General features: G+C 41.8%; 2 protein-coding genes across 2 annotated transcripts; one reads left to right on the forward strand and one right to left on the reverse strand.

Moving 5' to 3' along the window:
- Positions 1–82: 82 nt before the first annotated feature.
- On the forward strand, positions 83–7452 carry wsb2 (WD repeat and SOCS box containing 2). The gene is made up of 9 exons (XM_014171244.3): positions 83–471; positions 2749–2917; positions 3109–3320; positions 3426–3557; positions 3699–3802; positions 3951–4147; positions 4249–4338; positions 4424–4540; positions 6728–7452. Exons 1-9 carry the CDS (start codon positions 432–434, stop codon positions 6936–6938), a joined length of 1272 nt encoding a protein of 423 aa, XP_014026719.1. The 5' UTR covers positions 83–431; the 3' UTR covers positions 6939–7452.
- On the reverse strand, positions 7449–27949 carry LOC106585245 (replication factor C subunit 5). Its single transcript, XM_045707144.2, is given in 12 exon segments — positions 7449–8458; positions 8549–8651; positions 15305–15412; positions 16748–16829; positions 16990–17043; positions 17045–17114; positions 17117–17140; positions 17545–17618; positions 22336–22415; positions 24313–24446; positions 24636–24700; positions 27784–27949. Coding segments are annotated over 12 exon segments (882 nt in total). The 5' UTR covers positions 27831–27949; the 3' UTR covers positions 7449–8417.
- Positions 27950–27963: the final 14 nt, after the last annotated feature.

Consider the following 27963-nt stretch of genomic DNA (forward strand, 5'->3'; position numbering starts at 1 on the left):
ATAAAACTGGGGGGGGGACAAAAATGCAATTTCAGAATGTGGGGGGGACATGTCCCTGGGAATGAGTATGCTTATCAATAGATCAAACAAGCCCAAGACGAGTCCATGTTACTTAATAGAAAACAAAGGCACGTGTGGCAAGGTAGCCAATCCTATCGCATTGGAGGAATGGAATTTTACTGTACAGGAAATGAGATGAATTCTTATTTGACTTACATTTCTCTACCGAAAGCTTAAAAAAACACCATTTGGCTATATCACGTCATTTAGCGATCCGAATATACAGTATGCGCTCTATTTTTCTCTCGGAATATGGCATTTTAACATGGGATTATTGACTAGACGGTATTGTTAGATAATCAGGAAGTATAGACAGTAACCCGATCAAGAATGTGATAACCTGCTTCCGTCAACATCTAAAATTTGCAAAAATGTGTTCATTGAAAGACAACATTCGGCGCATACGGCCAGGTACGTTCCATTTTATTTATAGGACTATAATAAACAATATACAGGTAACAATATACAGGTAACCAAAAATAAAGGAAACACTTGAGTAAATTAGGGTTCTGGCGGCTCTGTTATGGTGTGGGGTGCATTTTGCTGGCATGGTTTAGGTCCACCGAGGGCAAGGTAAACGCCAATAAATACATACACAGCCATTCTGAGTGATCACCTTCAACCTTTGATTAATAATTTATATCCTGGTGGGAGTGGTTTCTTCCAGGATGACAATGCCCCCATTCACAGGGCACAAGTGGTGGTCAATGAATGATTTGATGAGCATGAAAACGATGTAAAACTAGATTCAGCTGCGGGACGATTTTTTATTGGGCAACGAAAATGTGGGCCGCCAGTTGGGGAACCCTGATGTAAACCATATGCCATGATCTCAACTCAAATTAACACTTTTGGGAGACTCGAGCAGCGCCTGAGACAGCGTTTTCTACCACCATCTACAAAACACCAATTGATGGAATTTCTCGTGGAAGAATGGTGTAGTATCCCTCCAATAGTTCCAGACACTTGTAGAATCTATGCCAAGGCTGTTCTGGCGGCTCGTAGGGACCCAACACCCAGTTAAGACACTTTATGTTGGTGTTTCCATTATAGCTTTCAGAAACAGTCAATCCCATGTAGAAGTCGTGAGAAAGGAAAGGGAAAAATTGCCAAATGAACAGCTGGCACACTAACAAATATACTCAGCAAAAAAATAAACGTCCTCTCACTGTCAACTGTGTTTATTTTCAGCAAACTTAGCATGTGTAAATATTTGTATGAACATAACAAGATTCAACAACTGAGACATAAACTGAACAAGTTCCACAGACATGTGACTGACAGAAATGGAATAATGTGTCCCTGAACAAAGGGGGGGTCAAAATCAAAAGTAACAGTCAGTATCTGGTGTGGCCACCAGCTGCATTAAGTACTGCAGTGCATCTCCTCCTCATGGACTGCACCAGATTTGCCAGTTCTTGCTGTGAGATGTTACCCCACTCTTCCACCAAGGCACCTTCAAGTTCCCGGACATTTCTGTGGGGAATGGCCCGAGCCCTCGCACTCCGATCCAACAGGTCCCAGACGTGCTCAATGGGATTGAGATCCAAGCTCTTCCCTGGCCATGGCAGAACACTGACATAGCTGTCTTGCAGGAAATCACGCACAGAACGAGCAGTATGGCTGGTGGCATTGTCATGCTGGAGGGTCATGTCAGGATGAGCCTGCAAGAAGGGTACCACATGAGGGAGGAGGATGTCTTCCCTGTAACGCACAGCGTTGAGATTGCCTGCAATGACAACAAGCTCAGTCCGATGATGCTGTGACACACCGCCCCAGACCATGACGGACCCTCCACCTCCAAATCGATCCTGCTCCAGAGTACAGGCATCAGTGTAACGCTCATTCCTTCGACGATAAACGCGAATCCGACCATCACCCCTGGTGAGACAAAACCGCGACTCGTCAGTGAAGAGCACTTTTTGCCAGTCCTGTCTGGTCCAGTGACGGTGGGTTTGTGCCCATAGGCGACGTTGTTGCTGGCGATGTCTGGTGAGGACCTGCCTACAACAGGCCTACAAGCCCTCAGTCCAGCCTCTCTCAGCCTATTGCAGACAGTCAGCACTGATGGAGGGATTGTGTGTTCCTGGTGTAACTCGGGCAGTTGTTGCCATCCTGTACCTGTCCTGCAGGTGTGATGTTCGGATGTACCGATCCTGTGCAGGTGTTGTTACACGTGCGATCAGCTTTCCGTCCTGTAGCGCTGTCTTAGGCGTCTCACAGTACGGACATTGCAATTTATTGCCCTGGCCACATCTGCAGTCCTTATGCCTCCTTGCAGCATGCCTAAGGCACGTTCACGCAGATGAGCAGGGACCCTGGGCATCTTTCTTTTGGTGTTTTTCAGAGTCAGTAGAAAGGCCTCTTTAGTGTTCTAAGTTTTCATAACTGTGATCTTAATTGCCTACCGTCTGTAAGCTGTTAGTGTCTTAACGACCGTTCCACAGGTGCATGTTAATTAATTGTTTATAGTTCATTGAACAAGCATTGGAAACAGTGTTTAAACCCTTTACAATGAAGATCTGTGAAGTTATTTGGATTTTTACGAATTATCTTTGAAAGACAGGGTCCTGAAAAGGGGACTTTTCTTTTTTTGCTGAGTTTATGTGGAGTATTCACTCAAATGTACTGTATTACGGTAGTCCAACAGCATTCATTGTTTCTATTCTAACTTCTCGCCTCTCACAGCTTCCGATGGGCTGATATTGGAATTGAAATCCGCCCACCCTCCATCGCTGGAGGGGCGCGCTGGCTGCGAGACGTGGAGCGTTGATTTCTCTCCAGATGGATCCTGGTTTGCATGGTCCATGGGACACGGAATTGTGTGGGTGATTGCCTGGCCGCTTCGGCATGATAAGTATGTAGGGCCTTTAAAGACTATAGGCCTGTAAATATTCCTCCTTCCTTCCTTCCATCCATTCTTCCTTCCTTCCTAACATTCTTCCTTGCTTCATCTCCTTCCTCATTTGATGGTCTTGATGTTATTCATCAGCAACTCTTGAGTTTTATTCTTAATTTGTTTACTGTCAATAATGCTTGTCCATATAGGGTCAATAGGGTTGAGATTGCCCTAGAGAGCAACAGACAGGACAAGACCCTGAACTGTGGTCAGACAGTGTGGGGGTTGGCGTTTGGACCACGTCCATCAAAGACACCAGCACCTGGAGAAAAAGCAGCATCCTGTGAGAGAGAATCATCCAGACTGCTTCTGGCAACTGGCTTAGACAATGGAGTGATCAAGATATGGGATGTTGTAACTGGTGGGATATCCAACTTAGGACACTGCTCTATTTCATTTATTGACTACATGATGCCAAGTCTCGAATGTTAACGTGCAACTCACAGTGCCCTGATTACATTTTCAGGTCAGCCTCGGTTTGACCTCAAAGGACATGAGGGTATTGCAAGGGACCTGGTCTTCACTCCCAACGAAAAGCTCACCCTCATATCATCCTCTCGAGACAAAACCTTAAGGATATGGGATCTAACCCAGAAAGGTCAGCTATTGTTATACAGCTAAAAATCATTCCTCCAAAGGACATTTCTCTCATCTTCTTCAATGCAGAAATTCATGGACATTTTTATTGCATGTGGAATTGACCTTAAACTTCTATATACTGTATCTCTGCCCTCCATAGGTGAAAAGGAGCCACATGTCCTCTCTGGTCACAAGGACTGGGTCAGCTGCTGTAGTGTCTCACCAGACTGCAGCATGATCGCATCGGTCGGCAGGTTTGACAGAGTGAGTTGCCCCTCAACAGAGGACTCTCCAAGAGAACCACAATAGTTGCTGAAACCGTGCTGAAAAGGAAATGTCTGAGCCAGCAGAGTTTGGTTCGACTCCGCATGGTAGTATGAAAAGGCTATAAAAGTATTTTTTATTTTACCAGATGGTGTGTCTATGGAGCCTGCGGTCGTACACCTTCATCAGGAACTTAACGGGGATCAACCACAAGACATTCTACCTATTAGCTTCCTGTGACTTCTCTCCCGATGGGGCACTGCTCGCCACCGCAGCCTTCAGTGGTTCCAGTTGGTGGATCGATCTGTGGGACCCCTACACTGCACAGAAATTGTCTACTCTAATGTACATCTCTGTGTGGATAATGGTTTGATATCTGTAGCAAGATAATGGTGTGATGTGTGTGGTGCATTAGTTGACACATTGTTGCTTTTTCTTTCCAATAGGGATTGCTCTGAGATGTATGGACAGAACCAAATCTCATCATTGAGATTCTCCCCCGGGGGTTTGCAACTGGCCATTGTTACTGAAGACAGGTAAGAGTTTAGTTAAAAGCTTTGCACCCTCCTCAACAAATTTAAAAGAGAAAGTGCTAGGCCTTCTGTTTCATGTGTCTCACAGAGCCCTCCAGATGTGGGAGCCAGGACAGAGGGGTATGGTGATGCAGACCAAGGAGGACCGTACCTCCAATGGGCTGTGCTGCAACTTCCATCCACAAGGGGGAGTCGTAGCCACAGGGTAGATTTACTTTACTGGCTCATTCTCATTAGAATAACTTGATACAAACATGAGCCTCAAATGAAACTTTATTTGTCACATGCGCCGAATACAACAGGTAGACCTTACCGTGAAATGCTTACTTACAAGCCCTTAACCAACAATGCAGTTCAAGAAAGATATTTACCAAATAAACTCAAGTAAAAGATTATAAAAAGTAACACAATAAAATAACAATAACGAGGCTATATACAAGGGGTACCGGTACCAAGTCAATGTGAAGGGTTAATCAAGGTAATTTTGTACATGTATGTAGTGGTGAACTGACTATGCATTGATAATAAACAGTGAGTAGCAGCAGTGTGAAAAAGAAATGGGGGGGGTGTCAATGTAAATGATCCCCATTGATTCATTGTTCAGTAGTCTTATGGCATGGGGGTAGAAGCTATTAAGGAGCCTTTTGGTCCTAGTATTGCTTGCCGTGCAGTAGCAGAGAGAACAGTCTATGACTTGGGTGACTGGAGTCTTTGACCATTTTTTGGGCTTTCTTCTGACACCACCTAGTATATAGGTCCTGGATGGCAGGATGCTTGGCCCCAGTGATGTACTGAGCAGTACGCACTACCCTTTGTAGCGCCTGCTGAGCAGTTGCCATACCAGGCGGTGATGCAACCGGTCAGGATTTTTACATTTTTAATTTTTATTTAACTATGCAAGTCAGTTAATAAGAACAAATTCCTATTTTCAATGACGGCCTAGGAACAGTGGGTTAACTGCCTTGTTCAGGGGCAGAACGACAGATTTGTACCTTGTCAGCTCGGGGATTCGATCTTGTCCAACGCTCTAACCACTAGGCTACGCTGCCACCATGCTCTCAATGGTGCAGCTGTAGAACTTTTTGAGGATCTGGGGACCCATGCCAAATCTTTTTAGTCTCCCTCTTCATGATTGTCTTGGTGTGTTTGGACTACTAACTCATTTTAGATGCATCCAAGCTCTGTCAGGCCTGGATATAATCAACTATGAATTATAAGGGTAGAGTTAATAGATAACATTGGAGAGATGGGGAAGACAATACCCCCTTATTTTATACTGATATGAGACTGTTGAAAGCAATTTCCAGAGGGCTTTGTGAATACGGTCCTAGGAATTTGCCTTCACCTTCAGATGCACCTCTAAGATCCTGGCCGTATCCGAATAACCGTACTTGCGTTTTCTAAATAGTAGGCATTTTAGGTATGCGGAAAAATGTCGTTTTATAGGTTTAGTGTGCTTTAAATGCCAGGGTGTCATACTCATTTGGGCTTTTCATCCAGTAGAATTCACTGCACACTATTAAGGGAATCATCTTTTGAGACCCATGTGTGTCTGACATAGGTATGTAAAGGGAGGGTATATTACTGGAAACTTTCAAAGTTTACCAGTAAACTACTTGAATTTTTGTATCTTTCAAGGATTTTATATATCACAAGACATCTAGTGGCCCTTTTGAGTACTTCAGATTATCACAGGTGTCTGTAATATTATATATATATATATATATATATATATATATATATATAAAACCATTTTTACACATTTATTTTACTGTCTGTATTCAGTACAACGTTTTGGCGTCAAACTGGTGGCAGTTGTGAAAAAAGTCAATATTAGAGTTCCAGAGTTAATTGATAAGATGCTTTTTTCATTAATTAGGCGATTTTCTCTTGAACCATATGGTCTATCTACTAGAAACTCATGGACAATATGAAACATGAATCATATATGAATACAGTTTTTAAAAGTTATTCAAGTATAAATTACCAAAGTTACTGCCAAAGAATTTATGTTAATTACCAAAGATCCCGGTAACTATAGTAAATTACCTGTAGCTTTGCAACCCTAGTCTGACAACAGCTGATACTCAGCTGAGGGGACGCGCTGTAACAAAATAAACTAATATTGGGAATGAACGCAATTGCGCATTAGATGACGCATTCTCAGTAGGATGAGCCTAGTGTGGTGATATTAGTTGCTTACTACATACTAAACAGTACGTTCTAAATAGTATTTAGTATGATTAGTACACAGTGGGCAAGACAGATTTCGGACACGACACCCAGTGTTGTTGCAGTTGGTCTTTTTAGTCTTATTTAGTTAGCATATCCATGTAGGAAGGTTAAAACGAGGCAAACAAATAGGCTAATACCCTGTGTGTTATTGTTGCAGGACCAGAGATGGCCACGTGAGGTTTTGGATGGTACCCAGGTCAGTGCCCAGTCTGTGCCACCTGTGCCGCTCCGTCCTGCGCCACTCAGTCTCCACACACCAGGTGGAGGCCCTCCCCATACCACGCAGGATCCTGGAGTTCCTCACCTACAGAGACATCCCGGACCACTCAGAAGCCCGATCTGACCGCTCCTCGGATGAGGAGGAATAGTGACTTTGGGAATGGGTGGAGGAATGTTTCTGGACTCCATTTGTAATGCATTTGAGTTGATGGATGTATTGACTAACTAATGATGGAACAGTCAAAGGAGGAGAGCTTATTATTTGCCTCGTTTACAAATGCATAAAAAGTTGGTGGGAATGTTGTCTGACTGAAATGATGGGACTTTTTAGGACCTTGAGTGGAGTGGATACTTTGGTTTACACAAAATCAGTCATGTCTGATCAGCTATTTGTCCAAGGAAATCTCTCAGGATGTCAAAATGGAAATTCACCTGGATGCAATTAGCTAGTGATTATAAACAAACATACAGATGAACTTTAAAAAAACTCTTACTGGCTAATTTACATAAATGGAAAATGGAAGTTACTAGATCTATATTTTGTGTTAGAGATATATTATAGTATGTAAAGTGACATTTGTGTAATTTTGCTGAGAGTAAATATACATTTTGTATTGTGTAAATTGGTCTATTAAATCATAATTCCATGACAGTCTAAAAAAATACACAAATTACAATTTTATTAAACAGAAATTCTACTTAATGTACATAAAGGAATATCGAGCAAACGGGGACAACAAGTGTTTTTATGACGTTAATCTCACTGGTTCTATCCCCTCACACTTTCATTGATAAATGTTATATTTTAGTGAACAGGGTACGCAGGCCTTTTGTCCCAGCCCAACGCTAACACACCTGACTCAAGTAACCATGGTCTCGACCAGCAATGTATTAATTGCAGCAGGTGTGTTAAAGATGGGCTAGAACAAAATCATGCACACCCGTAGCTCTCCAAGAACTTGGTAGGTGATCAATGTGTACTAGATCAGGGGTTCCTAAACTTTTTCACTCAGGCCACCCCTTCCAGCAATGGGGAACGTCCGCCCCCTCCCGCGTTTGCGCCACGTCTAGTTCTATGGGCACAAGCACTGTTCATGACATAAACTGTTCACACCCCTCTTGTTGGTGGAGAGAAAATGTTGCAAGTTTAAAGCTTTTTTTCCTGCAATTCAAACATTTTGTCAAGGGGTGCAGAGAAAATGTTGCAGTTTTCAATCATTTTCTTGGAATTCTATCAAATGTTGCCGTGTCTAATGTGTATTCATGTGATTTGAGTCTCAAACATTACAACAAAATCTATGGGCTAAAAAAATGTTAGCTGACATGGACATTTCTGACAAGTTACAAATAGCTTTAAGGTAGGCAATGACTGAAATAACAAGAGGAACACTGATGGTGCACTACCCATTTTTTAAATTGCATCTTGTGCATTCTACTATTACAACTTTCAAGAGTAAGTTGAAAGCTGCACTGAGTTCCTTAAAAATTGGGGGGGGGGGGCGTGGGCACAGTTTGGGAAGCACTGTAATAGATTGTGACTGTTTGGGGACCGCTGGTCTGGGTGGCAGATCTCTCTCACTGCCTGACCCAGATCTCTCTCACTGCCTGAAAAGCTGCCACCATCGAACTCAACTGGGTCTTCTCGTTGGGTCCCGAGGCCAGCCGGTACCTATAAGAACAAAACACATTATCAAAAAAGTGTAACATATTAGTAATCTTAATTCACATTTAACAGACGCTGTTTTCCAAAGCGACTTACCCAACAAATTGTATATAATCAACAGCCATACCGAAGATACAGGAGCACTTAATATCTGCCAACTTGATAAGCAAACCCATCCGAAACACAGGATGAAAGTCAACTGTAAGAAACCAAAATACATGGTTAATTTATACCAAAGAAGTGTTTCAAATGCCTCAAAACATTGCATTGTAAAATTAACAGGTGTAGCAATGTCACGCATTGATCCTACGCCTCAGACCGACAGCATCGATTATGCGGAACATTCAGCCAGGATGATACCAGTATCTCGATACTCATTAGTATCATGGCAAGGAAACAAAACAAAGTGGATTTAACTTCTTCAGGAAAACAGCCCTAAAGTTGAGCTGTTTTTTTGGAGTCATTTTTATTTATTTTCTAAGCTATAGCACACAACATTTTCCATAGGTTATAAAGTACCAAAGAGTTAAGTCTGCTTCATGGTTTCCCATGAAAAAAATATTACGATACTGATATCGTAACAGCCCTAGTAGCTATGCAACTATACTGAATTAATGTATCTGCCACACGTGTACAGACGGTCGCATGTTTTTTGGGAAATGTACACATACAATGCATACCTTGTACAGTACAGTGCCTTCGCAAAGTATTCAGACCACATTACTTTTTCCACATTGTTACGTTACACCCTTATTTTTTAATTTATTAAATTATATTTTCCCCCTCATCTACACACAATACCCTATAAATGACAAAGCAAAAACAGGTTTTGAAATTGTATCTTATTACAAATAAACTGAAATATCATATTTACATAAGTATTCAAAACCCTTTACTCAGTACTTTGTGAATCACCTTTGGCAGCAATTACAGCATTGAGTCTTCTTGGGTATTACGCTACAAGCTTGGCACACCTTTATTTGGGGAGTTTCTCCCATTCTTCTCTGCAGATCCTCTCAAGCTGTCAGGTTGGAGAGTTGATGCACAGCTATTTTCAGGTCTCTCCAGAGACGTTTGATTGGGTTCAAGTCCGGGCTCTGGCTGGGTCACTTAAGGTCATTCAGAGACTTGTCCCGAAGCCACTTCTGTTTTGCCTTGGCTGTGTGCTTAGGGTTGTTGTCCTGTTGGAAGGTGAACCTTCACCCCAGTCTGAGGTCCTGAGCACTCTGGAGCAGATTTTCATCAAGGATATCTCTGTACTTTGCTCCCAGTCCCTGCTGCTGAAAAACCTCCCCACAGCATGATGCTACCACCACCATGCTTCACCATAGTGATGGTTCCAGGTTTCCTCCAGAAGTGAAGCTTGGTATTTAGGCCAAAGAGTTCAATCTTGGTTTCATCAACTGAGGGACCGTATATAGACAGTTGTGTGCCTTTCCAAGTCATGTCCAATCAATTGAATTTTCCACAGGTGGACTCCAATCAAGTTCTAGAAACAGCTCAAGGATGATCACTGGAAATAGGATACTCCTGAGCTAAATTTCGTATCTCATAGCAAAGGGTCTGAATACTTGTGTAAATAAGGTGTTTTTTTTTCTTCACACATTTGCACACATTTCTGAAAAACAGTTTTCGATTTGTCGTTATGGGGTATTGTGTGTGGATTGATAAGGAAAATGTTTTATTTAATCTATTTTCGAATAAGGCTGTAACGTAACAAAATGTGAAAAAAGTCAAAGGGTCTGAATACTTTCCGAAGGCACACACACAGAACGCACTGCATCTGCCTCTGCAACGCAGTGTTCCGTTGGAAATGAATGTACTTCTGGTGTACCAAAACGCAATGGCGATGTCGGTTGTCACACCTTCCTCCAATCAAAATATATTAAATCTACAATCAAGACAGGACTGAGGCATCAACCAATCTCCTTAAGTCACAGGAGACACCTCTCCATGGGGAGAAAGATCCCCATTCTTCTTCAATGGCTTCACTTCATCCAGGAAGACACCCAGCTAAGAAAGAACCCTGCCGTCAAATGGCCACAGTTTGAATGTCAAAGGAATTAGCTTCGGTGGAGTCTGCCCCAAATGCTTCCCAATCAATAGTAGGTCCTTTACATTTGCACGATGAAGAGATGTAGCAGAGTGAAGACCCTGGGTAATACCAAGGGATCGGACTGCTACAGTGAAAAGACAAACTTACAAAAGGACAAAGAGTATTTCTGATATCCATCGTAACAAATTACTGACTGTAATTCTGTATGTCTTTCACTTTGTGTAATGAATTTCAGATATTTTCAAGCAATCATGAATATTAAGTTATCGCCATGTCAATTTTGGTATGTACGGAACCACAAGGAAATTACATGAAATTTAAATAGCTTTTGTGACTGCACAAAGAAGGTACAGACCGTTATGGACATAATATATTATGAACAGAACCTAACTAAACCACACCTTCTTTCACACCTGGACTCAAGTGAGTGAGTGACTGAGTGAGTGATCTGAAGCTTGGCCAATCAGACTTCAACACAGATGAATAAGTATACAAGTGGATTGCCTTACTATCCTCAAATGCATTGGTGTTAAGCTGTAGGCCTAATCTTATGATTTTGTGTATTGATTAATGTACTGCAGTTTTTTTCGGGTTTGGTCAGGGGTAGGCAGTCATTGTAAATAAGAACTTGTTCTTAACTGACTTGCCAAGTTAAATAAAAGGTTAAATAAAATTAAAAAAATTGATGATGTACCACAGACGAGCCATTCTCTCTCAACGTCTTTCAAATCTATGCCTCTGCCTACTCCTTTTGCCAAGTGTGGCATCTGTGCTGCTTTGGCGTTGACTACATGTAGCTATCCCATTCCTGTTTTCCATTCAGGAAACCCCATTCTTTTATTCTGTATCATTTTACAGTTTGCATTGTTTGTTTGTTTTATCTTTTAATAAATGTTGCGTGTTTACAAGCGTGTGGTTCGGGTACCAAACAGTTCAAAAGAATTTACGATGCCTTCAGAAAGTTGGATGATAATTGACAAAGATTCATTTTAGACCAGATTTTCCCATAGACTCAGATTATGGACGGTGCCCCGTATATTTCATAACTAATAATCAAACCACTTATCACATTATCACCATTGCCTCTTTATATATCAAGAGACACCTCTTTAATATACCCTACAGAAGTGTATCAAATCAACGTATCATAAAATTGACTAGAATTATAAATAACTAAGTCCTCTATGGTAAGGCCTGATGAATCTGCCAAGATAGTTAAGTAAGAACAGAAATACATAACCTCAGAAATAAGACAATTATTCATAATCATAAAAAACTAAACTAAATTTCGCTATATTGTTCATTTCAATGCTAAATCATAGCAGTAGTGGTGCGTACCACACAACCGAGGGCAAGCCATTCCTCCTACCATGAAAACACCGGTAGCCATGGCAACCGTGAGGGGTCTCCTGGGACACCAGACCAAGAAAACATCTAGTCACAGTGCAGATGGTGTCAAATTCTGGCCTGGTAGGTCTTCCCTCATATACTGTGTCTGTTTAGAATTGATCTACCAAATATATCATGACAATATACATTGCCTTCAGAAATTATTCACACCCCTTGACTTTTTCTACATTTTGTTGTGTTACAGCCTGAATTAAAAATGTATTAAATTGAGATTTTGTGTCACTGTTCTACACACAATACCCCATAATGTGAAAGTGGAATTATGTTTTTGGAAATGTTTACTAATTAACATAACATTTAAAAATATGATATGTCTTAAGTATTCAACCCCTTGGTTATGACAAGCCTAAATATGTTTACGAGTAAAAGTGTGCTTAACAAGTCATAATAAGTTGCATGGACTCACTGTGTGCAAAAATAGTGTTTAACGTTTTTTGAACGATTACCTCAATTTTTTTTTTTATCTGTACGGTCCCTTAGTCGAGCAGTGAATTTCAAACAAAGATTTAACCACAAAGACCAGGGAGGTTTTTCAATGCCTTGCAAAGAAGGGCAGCTATTGGAAGATGGGTAAAAAAAAAAGCTGACATTATTAATGACACTTTGGATATCAATGCACCCAGTCACTACAAAGATACAGGAATCCTTCCTAACTCAGTTGCCGTAGAGGAAGGAAACTGCTCAAAGACTTCACCATGAGGCCAATGGTGACTTTAAACAATTACATGGCAGTAATAACAGAAAACTAAGCATGGATAAACAACATTGTAGTTACTCCAAAATACTAACCGAATTGACAGAGTGAAAAGAAGGAAGCCTGTACAGAATAAAAAAATATTCCTTAATTGCTGCCAAAGGTGATTCTACGCTATACTGATTCTACACTATACTGATTATACTTTATGTCCTGAATACAAAGCGTTATGTTTGGGGCAAATCCAACACAACACATCACTGAGTACCACTCTTCATATTTTCAAGCATGGTGGTGGCTGCATCATGTTATGGGTACAGTGGGGGGGAAAAAGTATTTGATCCCCTGCTGATTTTGTACGTTTGCCCACTGACAAAGAAAGGATCAGTCTATAATTTTAATGGTAGGTTTATTTGAACAGTGAGAGACAGAATAACAACAAAAAAATCCAGAAAAACGCATGTCAAAAATTTTATGAATTGATTTTCATTTTAATGAGGGAAATAAGTATTTGACCCCCTCTCAATCAGAAAGATTTCTGGCTCCCAGGTGTCTTTTATACAGGTAACGAGCTGAGATTAGGAGCACACTCTTAAAGGGAGTGCTCCTAACCGCAGCTTGTTACCTGTAAAAAAGACACCTGTCCACAGAAGCAATCAATCAATCAGATTCCAAACTCTCCACCATGGCCAAGACCAAAGAGCTCTCCGGAGCAGGGCATGTGCCTCCAGGCGGAGGGCCGCCATCGCCAAGCAGCTTGGTGAGAAGGTGACAACATTTGGTGCGATTATTCGCAAATGGAAGAAACACAAAAGAACTGTCAATATCCCTCGGCCTGGGGGGCTCCATGCAAGATCAGTTGCAATGAGTTGCAATGATCATGAGAACGGTGAGGAATCAGCCCAGAACTACACGGGAGGATCTTGTCAATGATCTCAAGGCAGCTGGGACCATAGTCACCAAGAAAACAATTGGTAACACACTACGCCGTGAAGGACTGAAATCCACACTGGGTGTGTTGTGGTCAGATGAAACCAAAATGAAGCTCTTTGGCATCAACTCAACTCGCCGTGTTTGGAGGAGGAGGAATGCTGCCTATGACCCCAAGAACACCATCTCCACCATCAAACATGGAGGGGGAAACATTATGCTTTGGGGGTGTTTTTCTGCTAAGGGGACAGGACAACTTCACCGCATCAAAGGGACGATGGACGGGGCCATGTACCGTCAAATCTTGGGTGAGAACCTCCTTCCCTCAGCCAGGGCATTGAAAATGGGTCGTGGATGGGTATTCCAGTATGACAATGACCCAAAACACACGGCCAAGGCAACAAAGGAGTGGCTCAAGAAGCACATTAAAGTCCTGGAGTGGCTTAGCCAGTCTCCAGACCTTAATCCCATAGAAAATCTGTGGAGGGAGCTGAAGGTTCGAGTTGCCAAACGTCAGCCTCGAAACCTTAATGACTTGGAGAAGATCTGCAAAGAGGAGTGGGACAAAATCCCTCCTGAGATGTGTGCAAACCTGGTGGCCAACTACAAGAAACGTCTGACCTCTGTGATTGCCAACAAGGGTTTTGCCACCAAGTACTAAGTCATGTTTTGCAGAGGGGTCAAATACCTATTTCCCTCATTAAAATGCAAATCATTTTCTAACATTTTTGACATGTGTTTTTCTGGATTTTTGTTGTTGTTATTCTGTCTCTCACTGTTCAAATAAACCTACTATTAAAATTATAGACTGATCAGTTCTTTGTAAGTGGGCAAACGTACAAAATCAGCAGGGGATCAAATACTATTTTCCCCCACTGTATGCTTGTCATCGTCAAGGACTAGGGAGTTTGAGGATAAAATGAAACGGAATAGAGCTAAGCACAGGGAATATCCTAACGGAAAACCTGGTTCAGTCTGCTTTCCAACAGATACTGGGAAAGATTAAAATCACCTTTCAGTAGGACAACAACCTAAAACACAAGGCCAAATATACACTGGAGTTGCTTACCAAGACGATGTTCCTGAGTGGCCTAGTTACAGTTTGACATAAAATGGGCTTGAATATCTATGGCAAGACTTGAAAATGGCTGTCTAGCAATGATCAACAACCAACTTGACAGAGCTTGAAGAATTTTTTTAAAGAATAATGTGCAAATATTCTACAATCCAGGTGTGCAAAGCTCTTAGAGACCTACCCAGAAAGACTCACAGCTTAATTGCTGCCAAAGGTGATTCTACGCTATACTGAATCTACACTATACTGATTCTACGCTATACTGAGATGTGACACTATGTGAGATACCACATATTGGAGATATTATGCTAAATTGAGATATTACGCTATGTGATGATTGTATTCTCAGATGGCCATTTTGCTATTTCTAGATACTGCGCTAAATATATTGTTATTTGAAAGAGCTGCTTTAGAAAAACATAAATATACCCATTGTGGAGAAAAACAAGAATGTTCTATTGAAGATAGTAAGCTAAACATAAATTGTGATATTACATTTGGTATGTAGATATACAATGCATTGGATATATTGTTATTTGAAAGAGCTGCTTTAGAAAAACATAAATATACCCATTGTGGAGAAAAACAAGCATGTTCTATTGAAGATAGTAAGCTAAACATAAATTGTGATATTACATTTGGTTGCGAAAGAGAATAAAGGATGTGGTTGTAAGCGGAGGTGAAGACCTTGTTTAGGGACCAGCCCAGAATGTTGGCTATGTCTGATCGTAGTGGGTGACCAGCGCAGGTGTACACATTACCCTCTGTCACCTTCCCATACGCCATGCTGGTGCTCTGAGAAATACATGGGTGAGGAATCAGTCAGTCATAAAATATAACACAAATAAATTCACTTTAAGTAGCTAGTACACTCTATATCTGTATTATATGGCTAAAACTAGTGGTGAGCGCCAATATTGTTATTGTTTGATATCGATAAGAGAAAGGCATATTGTGATATCGGTTTATTCTTCCTGTGAAAAAGGAGACTGGAGGAGGTCATACTCCAGTCTCCTTTTGACCTCATTTAACACCCAATTTACTTAACAAAAGGTACATCTCAATAGGTGGTCCAGGTATGATCTGACACCAGTGGGTGGGCCTTTCCTATTTTGTCCTCTATTGTTCCTCAAGCAAGTGGGAGGCCGATGACATCATATCGGACCAACTCCTTGAATGTCTTACTCCTTAAAGTTTGCAGTTGTATCTAAAAAACACTATTCTGCTCAAAACATATTGTTTTACTTTTAATGTGTACATTATTTAGGATATCGCTTTTCAACAGGAACATTAAAAAAAATCTCTGGAGGACGTCTTTAAAGCTATAATCCTTAGTTGCTACATCAATTTTTGGATGTATACATTAATGATATATACCCATTGATTCTTGGAGAATATAACATAAATACCTCATGAGCTTAGTTCAACTATCGTACCCCATCAGAACACAAAATATCAGCTTGTTTTACTCCAATGTTTGTAAACAATGTAAATAAAAACTGTATAGCCTCAAAACATGATTGAACCTCAAATGTTGATATCATGGATGGTTAGTCCTTGCACCCGTAGGCAGCTCGGTCTATGAATTTGACAGTGGTTACATTTATCCAGGCCCATCCCTCAGCTTTTTACCAAAACAGAGGCGGGGAGAGGCTTTGTTCTTTTGAAATTAAGGATTCTCGCTTTAACCTACACTGTTCTGTAAAAAGTATAAAAGACTGTTCCTGTATGCACAAAACCCTCTCACAGACCTTCTCACAAGGCAGGTTCTCGAATTAGCATATTTAATTGCCTGCTGATGGGCCATCAACTGTGGGCTTCCCATTGTATTCAAACTGGTTAGGTAGGTTTATGCTACCAGAACATTTACACCTGTCCCAATGGGCAATCCGCAAGCAGATGTCTAGACTTTACAGAAAAGTGAAAATTCACACAGTTGCAATGTATTTTTTTTTACAAACTGATACATCAATATGAAATCTAAAACGGCTACTAATATCGATATTCCATATTGGTGACCATCACTAGTTAATACATTCATTCATTTTGATCAGCAATAAAAACTGAACATGGTGATGCAATTGACTACATTTAGCTACACACTGGGAATATGTTTTTTTCCCCCCGTACCTGCAGTATGTTGAGTGAACTTCTCATGTCTCCTGATGATAGGGTCACAATAGCTTTTATTCCATCTGGAGTTATATCGATGCTGCAGGGACAAGATCAGACATACATACGCCTCTGATTAAAAGGCAAGAATAAAACCCAGCACGCAGTGTCTTTCTGGGACACTAAAAGCCTGCCCCCTCCAGATACCCTCTGGCCTCTCCAGATACCCTCTGGCCTCTCCAGATACCCTCTGGCCTCACCTCTCCTGTTGGATAGCATACTCCAGCCTGGGGATCACCTGGTCCTGAGACAGGACGGAACCTGGTGCATCTGGACTGCAGGGCCCGGATAATTTTAGACAGGTAGTTACAGATCAGACAGAACTCGTGTTCTCTGTGTACTTCTCAATGACTGTAGGAGAGGAAGAGAGAGGTAGAGGGGGAGGAGATAGATAATGGAGAGGAAGCAAGAAGAGAGAGAGGAAGGGAGGAATGGATGTCAATGTTTTGAAGATCAGCGGACATAACCTCATAAAAATGTAAAATCCAAAATATTAACCCGCTGTTAAATCAGTGTGATCTATTACAAGCAATTGCAGCACATTAATATTGTAAATCATTAGCAGTAATAACAGGGTAATATGCAGTATCCCCCTCCCAAATGCATTCAACATTTTGCTTGTCGTCTCATATCTCATGTTACAGTAAGCACATCTTTTAATCAGTGTGAATGACTGGAAATGACTGGTTAGCTGGCAGGCAGCTCATTTGGCCAGTTGGTACACAGCAGGTGAGCACATCAAAACAGATGGTTACCTCGCCGCAATGCATTCTGGGCATCCCGGGTCATAGCATCGGCCTCGTCCAGTATCACCAACTTGAAACCCTTCCTGGAAGACAAAGACAAAAAAATAAACACACATTTTGTGAATTGAAGTAAGGGTTGCCTGTGTAGGTTACGGGGACTATAAATAATCATTTGTGTTCAAATCAAATCAAATTTTATTGGTAGCATACACATGGCTAGCAGATGTTCTTGCGAGTGTAGGGAAATGCTTGTGCTTTTAGTTCCAACAGTGCAGCAATATCGAACATGTAATCTAACAATTCCACAACAACTACATAATACACTCAACTCTAAGTAAAGGAATGGAAAAACAACATATACATATATGGATGAGCAATGACAGAGCGACATAAAATACAGTATATATATATGAGATGAGTAATGCAAGATATGTAAACAATATTAAAGTGGCTTTATTAAAGTGACTAGTGAACCAATTATTAAAGTGGCCAATGATTTAACGTCTGTATGTAGACAGCAGCCTCACTGTGTTAGTGATGGCTGTTCAACAGTCTGATGGCCTTGAGGATGATAGCGGGGTGAACAGGCAGTGGCTCGGGTGGTTGTTGTCCTTGATGATCTTTTTGGCCTTCCTGTGACATCGGGTGTTGTAGGTGTCCTGGAGGGCCGGTAGTTTACCCCCGGTGAATCGTTGTGCAGACCGCACCACCCTCTGGAGAGCCTTGCGGTTGTGGACTGTGCAGTTGCCATAACAGGCCGTGATGCAGCCCGACAGGATGCTCTCAATTGTGCATCTGTAAAAGTTTGAGAGGGTTTTAGATGACAAGCCAAATTTCTTCAGTATCATGAGGTTGAAGAGACGGTGTTGCGCCTTTTTCACCACACTGTCTGTGTGGGTGGACCACTTCAGTTTGTCCGTGATGTGTACTCAGAGTGCTCCCTCTGCTGTTTCCTGAAGTCCACGATCATCTCCTTAGTTTTGTTGACGCTGAGTGAGAGGTTGTTTTGCTGACACCACACTCTGAGTGCCCTCACCTCCTCCCTGTAGGTTTTCTAGTCATTATTGGTAATCAGGCCTACTACTGTTGTTTCGTCTGCAAACTTGATGATTGAGTTGGATGCGGGCATGGTCACGCAGTCATGGGTGAACAGGGAGTACAGGAGGGGGGCTGAGCACGCACCCTTGTGGGGCCCCAGTGTTGAGGATCAGCAAAGAGGAGGTGTTGTTTCCTACCTTCACCACCTGGGGGCGGCCCATCAGGAAGTCCAGGACCCAATTGCACAGGGCGTGATTGAGACCCAGGGCCTCTAGCTTAATGATGAGCTTGGAGGGTACTATGGTGTTGAATGCTGAGCAAAAGTCAATGAACAGCATTCTTACATAGGTATTCCTCTTTTCCAGATGGGATAGGGCATTATTTTTTTTTTATACCTTTATTTAACTAGGCAGGTCAGTTGAGAACAAATTCTTATTTTCAATGACGGCCTAGGAACAGTGGGTAAACTGCCTTGTTCAGGGGCAGAACGACAGATTAGTACCTTGTCAGCTTGGGTATTTGAACTTGCATCCTTTTGATTACTAGTCCAACGCTCTAACCACTAGGCTACCCTGGCGATTGCATCGTCTGTGGACCTATTGGCGAGGTAAGCAAATTGAAGTGGGTCTTAGCACTTCATGATGACAGAAGTGAGTGCTACGGGGCGATAGTCATTTAGTGCAGTTACCTTTGCCTTCTTGGGTACAGGAACAATTGTGGCCATCTTTAAGCATGTGGAGACAGCAGACTGGGATAGGGAGAGATTGAATATTTCCGTAAACATACCAGCCAGCTGGTCTGAGCATGCTCGGAGGACGCGACTAGGGATGCTTTCTGGGCTGGCAGCCTTGCGAGGGTTAACACGTTTAAATCTCTTATTGATTCCGATTGGTCAGACCAGCGTCGAATATTTCTTAACACGGGTACATCCTGTTTGATTTTATGCCTATAGCAAGGAGGAAATTGGAGTCGTGGTCAGATTTGCCAAAAGGAGGGCAGGGGAGAGCCTTGTATGCATCGCGGAAGAAAGAGTAGCAGTGATTCAGAGTTTGCTGATAGAATTTAGGTAGCCTTGTTCTCAAATTTGCTTTGTTAAAATCCCCAGGTACAATAAATGCAGCCTTAGGATATATGGTATCCAGTTTGCATAGTCCAGTGAAGTTCATCGAGGGCCGTGGTAATGGCTTGAGGGGGGATATACACGGCTGTGACATTAACAGAGGAGAATTCTCTTGGAAGATAACACGGTCGGCATTTGATTGTGAGGAATTCTAGGTCAGGTGAACAAAAGGACTTGAGTTCTTGTACGCTGTTACAATTACACCATGAGTCGCTAATCATGAAACATACATTCCCTTGTCCTTGCTGAAAAGTCCCAGGAATCTGATTGCGATATGGTAGCTAAAAGACCTACTTCTCTAAAAGGATTATTGTTAGGGATTGTAACGATTTACCGATATGAATCGTTTAAGATAGGAGTGTGTCGGTCCACGGGAGCCCAAACCGATCCAAAAGTTACACGCGTCATCAGAAAATGAATTCAAATATTATGAAACGCAAGTTCACTAAAATGTTTTAGTCATTTATTTGTACCTCTAATAAATACCTCTAATCTTTTGTGACTGAATGTATGCGTCATCTCACCCATTAGCCAATATTGAATTAAGCATGTAAATGTGTATGACAGTCACTGATCTCAAAGTCAGATAACAGCTGTGCGCACAGAGCATAGCTGCTCGTGCCAACGAGAGGTAGGCATATCCCTGATCTAATATTCGTACATCTGTGCAGCACCTTCCGCATTCAAATGCTTGTAAAATGGCTTTCGCAATGTCAAATCATAGGCTTTATTAGTTGGGTGACATCCAATGTAATTTGCTGGGTCTTTGTTACCAAATGCGGTGTAGAAAATTGTGTTTTACCAGGGGAGTTGTGTAGGCTAGGCTATCGGAGTGGACGCAACTCACATCTAACTGCTGATTGGGGCTTTTCGATTGGCATGTTCACCATAAGAAATAGCTTTGGTAGATTTGCTTTAAACAGTCAGTGCATTGGTAATTTGTACATGAACTGGGTAAAGTTGTAATTTCACAAGAAGGACAGCATTCATTTTTGCAAGCTGCAATCGGTTGGAGCGGGAGAAGAGCTCTCCTCCATAAAGTTTCAAAAGGTCAAAACCCTTCACTTTTGAGAAGGGGCCGAAATCCAAAGCTGGTGTACCAAAACGCAATGACGCTGTCGATCTGATTGAGGCATTAGAGCAGAGTCGCCCCCCCCCACCACCGACCGCGTCCACACCGTCTGACTAGGAAGGACACCTTCTTCCAATCAACATCTACAATCTACAATCACCCCAGTCTGAGGTTCTGAGTGCTCTGTCTACTAGGGCAGCAGGCAGCCTAGCGATTAGAGCGTTAGGCCAGTAACTGAGCCAACAAGGTGAAAAATCTGTCGATGTGCCCTTGAGCAAGACTCTTAACCCTAATTTGCTCCAGGGGCCCCCTACTACCATGGCTGACCCCATAAAACAACACATTTCACTAAACCTATCCGGTGTATGTGACAATAAAACTCCTCAATTCACAGGAGACACCTCTCCATGGGGGAGAAAGATCCCCCATTCTTCTTCAATGGCTTCACGTCATCCAGGAAGACGCCCAGCTAAGAAAGAACCCCGCCGTCAAATGGCCAGTTGGAATGTCAAAGGAATTATCCTCGGTGGAGTCTGCCCCAAATGGTTCCCATTCAATGGGAGGTCCTTTACGTTTGCAAGACAAAGAGATGTTGTAGAGTGTAGGCCCTGGATGATACCAAGGGACCGGACTGCTAAAGTGAAAAGCTGCAAAAAATTTACAAAAACCTTATATTGTACTTTTTCCAAAGGACACAGAGTTCCAAAGAGTATTTCTGATATCCATCATAACAAATTAATAATTGTGTAATTATGCTATGCCTCTCACTTTGTGTAATGAATTTCAGATATTTTTGAGCATTCATGAATTTGAAGTTATTAGCATGTCAATTTTGGTATGCACGGAACCACAAGGAAATGACAAGAACATTGAAATAGGTTTTGTGACTGCACAACGAAAGTACAGACTGTTATAGCCATAATAAGTTATGAAAAGAACCTAACTAAACCACACCTTCTTCCGCAACTGGACTCAAGTGGGAGTGATTGATCTGAAGCTTGGCCAATCAGACATCATCACAGATAAATATCTGTGTTATATTAATTTGCTAAGTCAAAGCTAATTTCTAAAGATAAATATTGACATATTACGTGCTAAAAAAAAAAAAATGTATCTGCTAAAATGGCAAGTGAATCAGTGGGTGATGGGGATTTCAGATTGCCTGTCCCCCACCTAATCTGATAGTGATAGATGCTCAATCTGCCCTAATGCTCAGCTCAGGTTCATACACACACCATACACTGTAAAGCACTCACTCACACAGTGTCACTCAGCTCAGAGAAGTCAGATCAGATAGATCCAGTTTAGAAAGGCCCAGCTCCTGAGCGCCATCAGCATTTAATATAGAATGTAAAATGAATGTGTTTCATGAAACAAATGTTAGTGCATAGAATCGTTTTGAATCCCCAACCAAATCGCATTGATTCCTTCCACTAATCAAACTGTATTTCACCGAATCGTTTCAAACTAAAATAATTGTTATTTAGTCGTATCGGAACCCATGTATCAAGATGCGTACCGAATTGTGCTTGAAAGGAAAGATTCACATCCCCAATTATTATTGTCTTACTTGAATATGGTCCTGGTGCTGGCAAAACACAGGATGAGTCCTCAAACAACATCAACACCTTGGTCGTCGGACACGTTTAGCTAAAATAAATGCATTAACATGTAAGAACAATAATTTGATATAATATCAGATACAGTGCATTTGGAAAGTATTCAGACCCTTGACTTTTTCCACATTTTGTTGCGTTACTGTAAGAACCGACACCAGAGATGAGAAGCAGGTACAGGGAGTTGAACATTTAATGCGGAACAGACAGGTAACAGGACAGGAACAGCATCAGCACACGGGTATACAAAGACATACAAACATTAATGCAGAAGCAGGGAACAGAGCAGGGAACCAGACAGATATATGGAAGGTAATGACAGGGGTGATTGAGTCCAGGTGAGTCCAATAATCGCTAATGTGTGTGACGGGGGGAAGGCAGGTGTGTGTAATAATGATAGCAGGAGTGCACAATGCTGGGGAGCCTGGCGCCCTCGAGAGCCAGGGGAGAAGAGCGGGAGCAGGCTTGACAGTTACAGCGTATTCTAAAATTGATTAAATTGTTTGTTTCCCTCATCAATCTACACACAAAACCCCATGATGACAAAGTGAAAACAAGTTTAGACATTTTTGCAAATGAATAAAAAATAAAAAACAGAAATATCATATTTACATAAGCATTCAGACCCTTTACTCAGTACTTTGTTGAAGCACCTTTGGCAGCAATGACAGCCTTGAGTCTTCTTGGGTATGACGCTACAAGCTTGGCACACCTGTATTTGGGGAGTTTCTCCCATTCTTCTCTGCAGATCCTCTCAAGCTCTGTCAGGTTGGATGGGGAGCGTCGCTGCACAGATATTTTCAGGTCTCTCCAGAGATGTTCGATCGGGTTCAAGTCCAGGCTCTGGCTGGGCCACTCAAGGACATTCAGAGACTTGTCCCAATGCTACTCCTGCATTGTCTTGGCTGTGTGCTTAGGGTCGTTGTCCTGTTGGGAGATGAAAATTCACCCCAGTCTGAGGTCCTGAGTGCTCTGGAGCAGGTTTTCATGAAAGATCTCTCTGTACTTTGCTCCGTTCAGCTTCCCTTGAGCCTGACTTGTCTCCCAGTCCCTGCCGCTGAAAAACATCCCCACAGCATGATGCTGCCACCACGCTTCACCGTAGGGATGGTGGCAGGTTTCTTCCAGACGTGATGCTTGGCATTCAGGCCAAATAGTTCAATCTTGGTTTCATCAGCCCAGAGAATCTTGTTTCTCATGGTCTGAGAGTCCTTTAGGTGCCTTTTGGCAAACTCCAAGTGGGCTGTCATGTGCCTTTTACTGAAGAGTGTCTTCCGTCTGGCCAATCTACCACAAAGGCCTGATTGGTGGAGTGCTGCAGAGATGGTTGTCCTTTTGGAAGTTTCTCCCATCTCCACAGAGGAACACCTAAGGCTGTCAGAGCGACCATCAGGTTTTGCTCTGACATGCGCTGTCAACTGTGGGACCTTATATAAACAGATGTGTAACTTTGTAAACCATGTCTAATCAATTTAATTTACCACAGGTGGACTCCAATCAAGTTGTAGAAACATCTCAAGGATGATCAATGGAAAAAGGATGCACCTGAGCTCAATTTCGAGTCCCATAGCAAAGGGTCTGAATACTTACGTAAATACGTTTTTTTTTTTGTTGCAAAAATGTCTAAAAACCTGTTTTCGCTTTGTCATTATGGGGTATTGTGTGTAGACTGATGAGGAAATACATTAATTTAATCCATTTTAGAATAAGGCTGAAACGTTACAAAATGTGGACAAAGTTAAGGGGTCTGAATGCTCCGAATTCACTGTAAATTGGAACATAACCTTGATTGCACCCGAGAACATTTCTTTAACTAACATGAAATGTTAAGAATCAATCTAGCTGACTAGAAAACACGACAACCCTTCAAGTACAGTGTTATGAGCGTTACATTTATTTCTGATAATTCTATGTGCTGAGTTGGAGCGTACCTCCAAGACCATAGCGTTGAACTCCTTGTCCTTGTAGAGCTGCTTGGCACAACCTAGAATAGTAGTCGTCTTCCCTGCACCTGGAGGTCCATAGAAGAGATGTGGCAGTCTGTCCTCACTGATAAACTTCTGGACTGAAGAAAGCCAGGGTTGTTACATAGAACTTATGCAAAACATGTTATAGTTCATTTGAGCATGAAAACATTATTTGGAATACATTCACTTGACCAGACAATTGAATTGTTGCTGGAATGGATAAGGGTCAGGTTTTCAACAGTAGTTCCATCCCTTGCTGTTTCAAAGACTAACAAAAACATACTTACTGGTGCTTAATATGTCCTTGTGAGAAATCAAGTCATCTAGGGTCTGTGGCCTGTATTTCTCAACCCTAAAAATATGTACAAAAATGTCAGCCAGCATCCGCGCATAGTGGCTACATTAGAATCAGGGAAGAGGTGGTGGGAATAGAGAGCTACATTCCTGCTGAAAATATGAAGAAAAAAAAAATGTGTCCCACAGATTAATTCAACCGGTTGTCTTTCTGTTTAGTATGCATTATCTATTGTATTAAAAGCACATCTTTGTCGTACTATTCAAAACTCTCATAGGAAAATTCTGCTTCAAGTTCAGTAGCCTACCTTTCTTCTCTTTTGTTGGGTGTGCGAGATCAAGTGCGACAATATGTGTGGTCTCACTTAAATAGTCTGTAGACTAGGCTATTTGGGCGGAGAAGCACGGAGCAGTTGTCTTTAACTTCCTAAATATGCAGGGCTTTTTATGCCATGTAAATCCTTGGGCGGGCCGCCTAAGTGTTCTTTTGGGTCACTTAAGTCCAAATAGTGTAAAAATAAATAGAAAATATTTTGGATTGAAAAACACTCTCATTGTAAACATTAACGACTAAAATAAAGTATGCAGAAAAGATGATGGACCTATATTGTTTTATAATATAATCTTTGAGAACTCCACAATCACCAAAAAAAAGATAGACAGTCAGGGAAAATCGAACATTCCAAAAACAATGAATTTAGCTGTTTAGATGTTATGTTTGAGCAAAAAACAAAACGTGTAGAACTGCAGGAAATTGGCTTTAAAATGCAAAAATGTCTCTACACCACCAAGATGGAGGTCTCTAAAATTGTCTATCTGTCTATCTGCATTTACTACACAAAACAAAAATAACGCAACATGTAAAGTGTTGGTCCCATGTTTCATGAGCATATCAAGAAGCTGATAAAGCAGCATTATCATTACATATGTGTACCTTGTGCTTGGGACAATAAAATGCCACTCTAAAAGGTGCAGTTTTGTCACACAATGCCACAGATGCCTCAAGTTTTGAGGGAGCATGAAATTGGCATGCTGACTGCAGGAATGTCCACCAGAGCTGTTGCCAGAGAATGTAATGTTAATCTCTCTAACATAAGCCGACTCCAACGTCATTTTAGAGAATTTGGCAGTACGTCCAACCGGCCTCGTAACTGCAGACCACATGCATGAAGTCGTGTGGGGGCGAGTGGTTTGCTGATGTCAACGTTGTGAACAGAGTGCCCAATGGTGGCGGTGGGGTTATGGTATGGGCAGGCATGAGCTACGGACAACGAATTGCATTTTATCAATGGCAATTTGAATGCACAGAGATACTGTGATGGGACCCTGAGGCCCATTGTCGTGCCATTCATCCACCGCCATCACTTCATGTTTCAGCATACTCACCAGACATCACCCATTGAGCATGTTTGGGATGCTCTGGATCGACATGTACAACAACGTGTTCCAGTTCCTGCCAATATCCAGCAACTTCGCACAACCATTGAAGAGGATTGATACAACATTCCTCAGGCCACAATCAACAGCCAGATCAACTCTATGTGAATTAAATGTGCATGGCATTACCATGCAGTGGTACAGATGGAAGTAAAAGTTATCCATTGGGAAGGACCACACAGAGGCCAAAATGATCATGACTATTGTGTAATTACAGGCAAGAAGATAACAGCTGAATGACTGGAAATTTGTCTCTTGTAAGAATGACACTGGAACAATTCATCATTACTACACTTGGGTACTGCAAACCAGCCAACAGAATGGCGTGCAAAATCAATACACACATAACTGTTCTGTGCATAATTTAGCATGCCATCATGCTGGGCAAGCTAGTGATTTCAAATCACTACTCTATATGAAAACAACCAGTTCAATTTATTGATGTTGCTAGAGATGAATGTGACAGAAGAATATAAATTAATTAATTGTTGTAATGCGCCCCTGTACGCGCCAGTCTGTTGGTAGCTCTGCCAGCCTATGAAACCTGTAAAACGACCGAAGAATAACGTTCATCTGTTCAAATATTAGTTTTGGTCGAACAGGGCTCAACTGATCTTCGCCATGCTGCAAACGGTTCCGCAACCTTGCGAAGCACGTGTGCATCACGTACGGAAAATGGGGGTTAGACATCCGGGAAAAACAACATACTGCAAAACCCATGTGCATCTGTAGGAGATATGGCGACTGCTCCCATTGCCACGCCCACCTAAAGCCCGTTTTGATTCAGAAAAACATTATATGAAACAGGAGATAAATATTAATAACACATATATTTACTCAGCTTGCAAATTGTTCCTCTTCTAAATGTAGTTAAAGTCAAGTGTTTGCTCTCCTATATTTCGCCCCAACTCTACTATCTTTCAAACTACGTCTACCCTATTGGCTGATATAGCACAATAATACCGATGCTCTAATACATTTGGCTACGTGAGAATCTGTTTTGAGCATTTTTATCTTGACTAGGGGTTGAAAAATTGCTGGGACCGGGACTGCGTCACATACATTTAACGTAACATTGCGGGACCGCGGTCGGGCTCGGGACCAGTTCTTGCTAGAGCTGGTGGGTGACGGACAATAAATCAGCGGGAGCGGTACGAAAAGTAACGTTATATTCATGGACATCTTACATGCATGACTTATTGTCCGACACCCACCAGCTCTAGCAAGAACTGGTCCCGTGCAGGACCGCGGCCCCTTAATGGTATGTTAAATGTATGTGACGCAGTCCCGGTCCCAGCAATTTTTCAACCCCTAGTCAAGATCAAAATGCTCAAAAGAGATTTTCACAAGTCAGCGAAAATACACATCACACAAGCGAAACATTGATTGCAGTTCGGCGAGCTACAGTAGCTAAAGGTTTCCACTAGATAACACAACCACAGTCATTACACAGCCACAAAATAAACATTGGCTACAACAATTAGCTTTTTAGTCTTCATTTATGAATAGAGATAGACATAAAATTATCAGTGTGGTTAGGTCTAAAATCATTTTAAGATAAATTGTAGAAATGGGAGGGGTTTAGCCAGAATTATGACTTTATGGCTGTGTTAACTAGTGACGACCCTAGCTAAATCCTGCTAAACCTAACGTGACTACCTTGCTGGCAACACGTAAACTAGCTAGCTAGTTGATTCAACTTACCACGGCAAATTTCTTGACTGCAACGCTATCTTGCTAGTCGATGCCATTTGAATCGTTGATTAAGTTAGCAAGAAAAGAGTGCTTCACTAATTGGCTTTTTTTTTTGGCGCGCTCCACTTCAACAAAATGTGCTTTACGTCAAGAAACAGAGTTTACGGCAGGTTTGCAACCAATCGCATC

Source organism: Salmo salar, chromosome 24, assembly GCF_965601325.2.
Source record: "Salmo salar chromosome 24, fSalSal1, whole genome shotgun sequence".
NCBI lineage: Eukaryota > Metazoa > Chordata > Actinopteri > Salmoniformes > Salmonidae > Salmo > Salmo salar.

Excerpts from the sequence above, each read along its gene's own strand:
- wsb2 (XM_014171244.3), top strand. The coding sequence starts at position 432 with ATGTGTTCATTGAAAGACAACATTCGGCGCATACGGCCAG. Across the intron at positions 3,558-3,698 it reads ATGGGATCTAACCCAGAAAG|GTGAAAAGGAGCCACATGTC; the intron begins GTCAGCTATTGT and ends TGCCCTCCATAG. Across the intron at positions 3,803-3,950 it reads CGGTCGGCAGGTTTGACAGA|ATGGTGTGTCTATGGAGCCT; the intron begins GTGAGTTGCCCC and ends TTATTTTACCAG.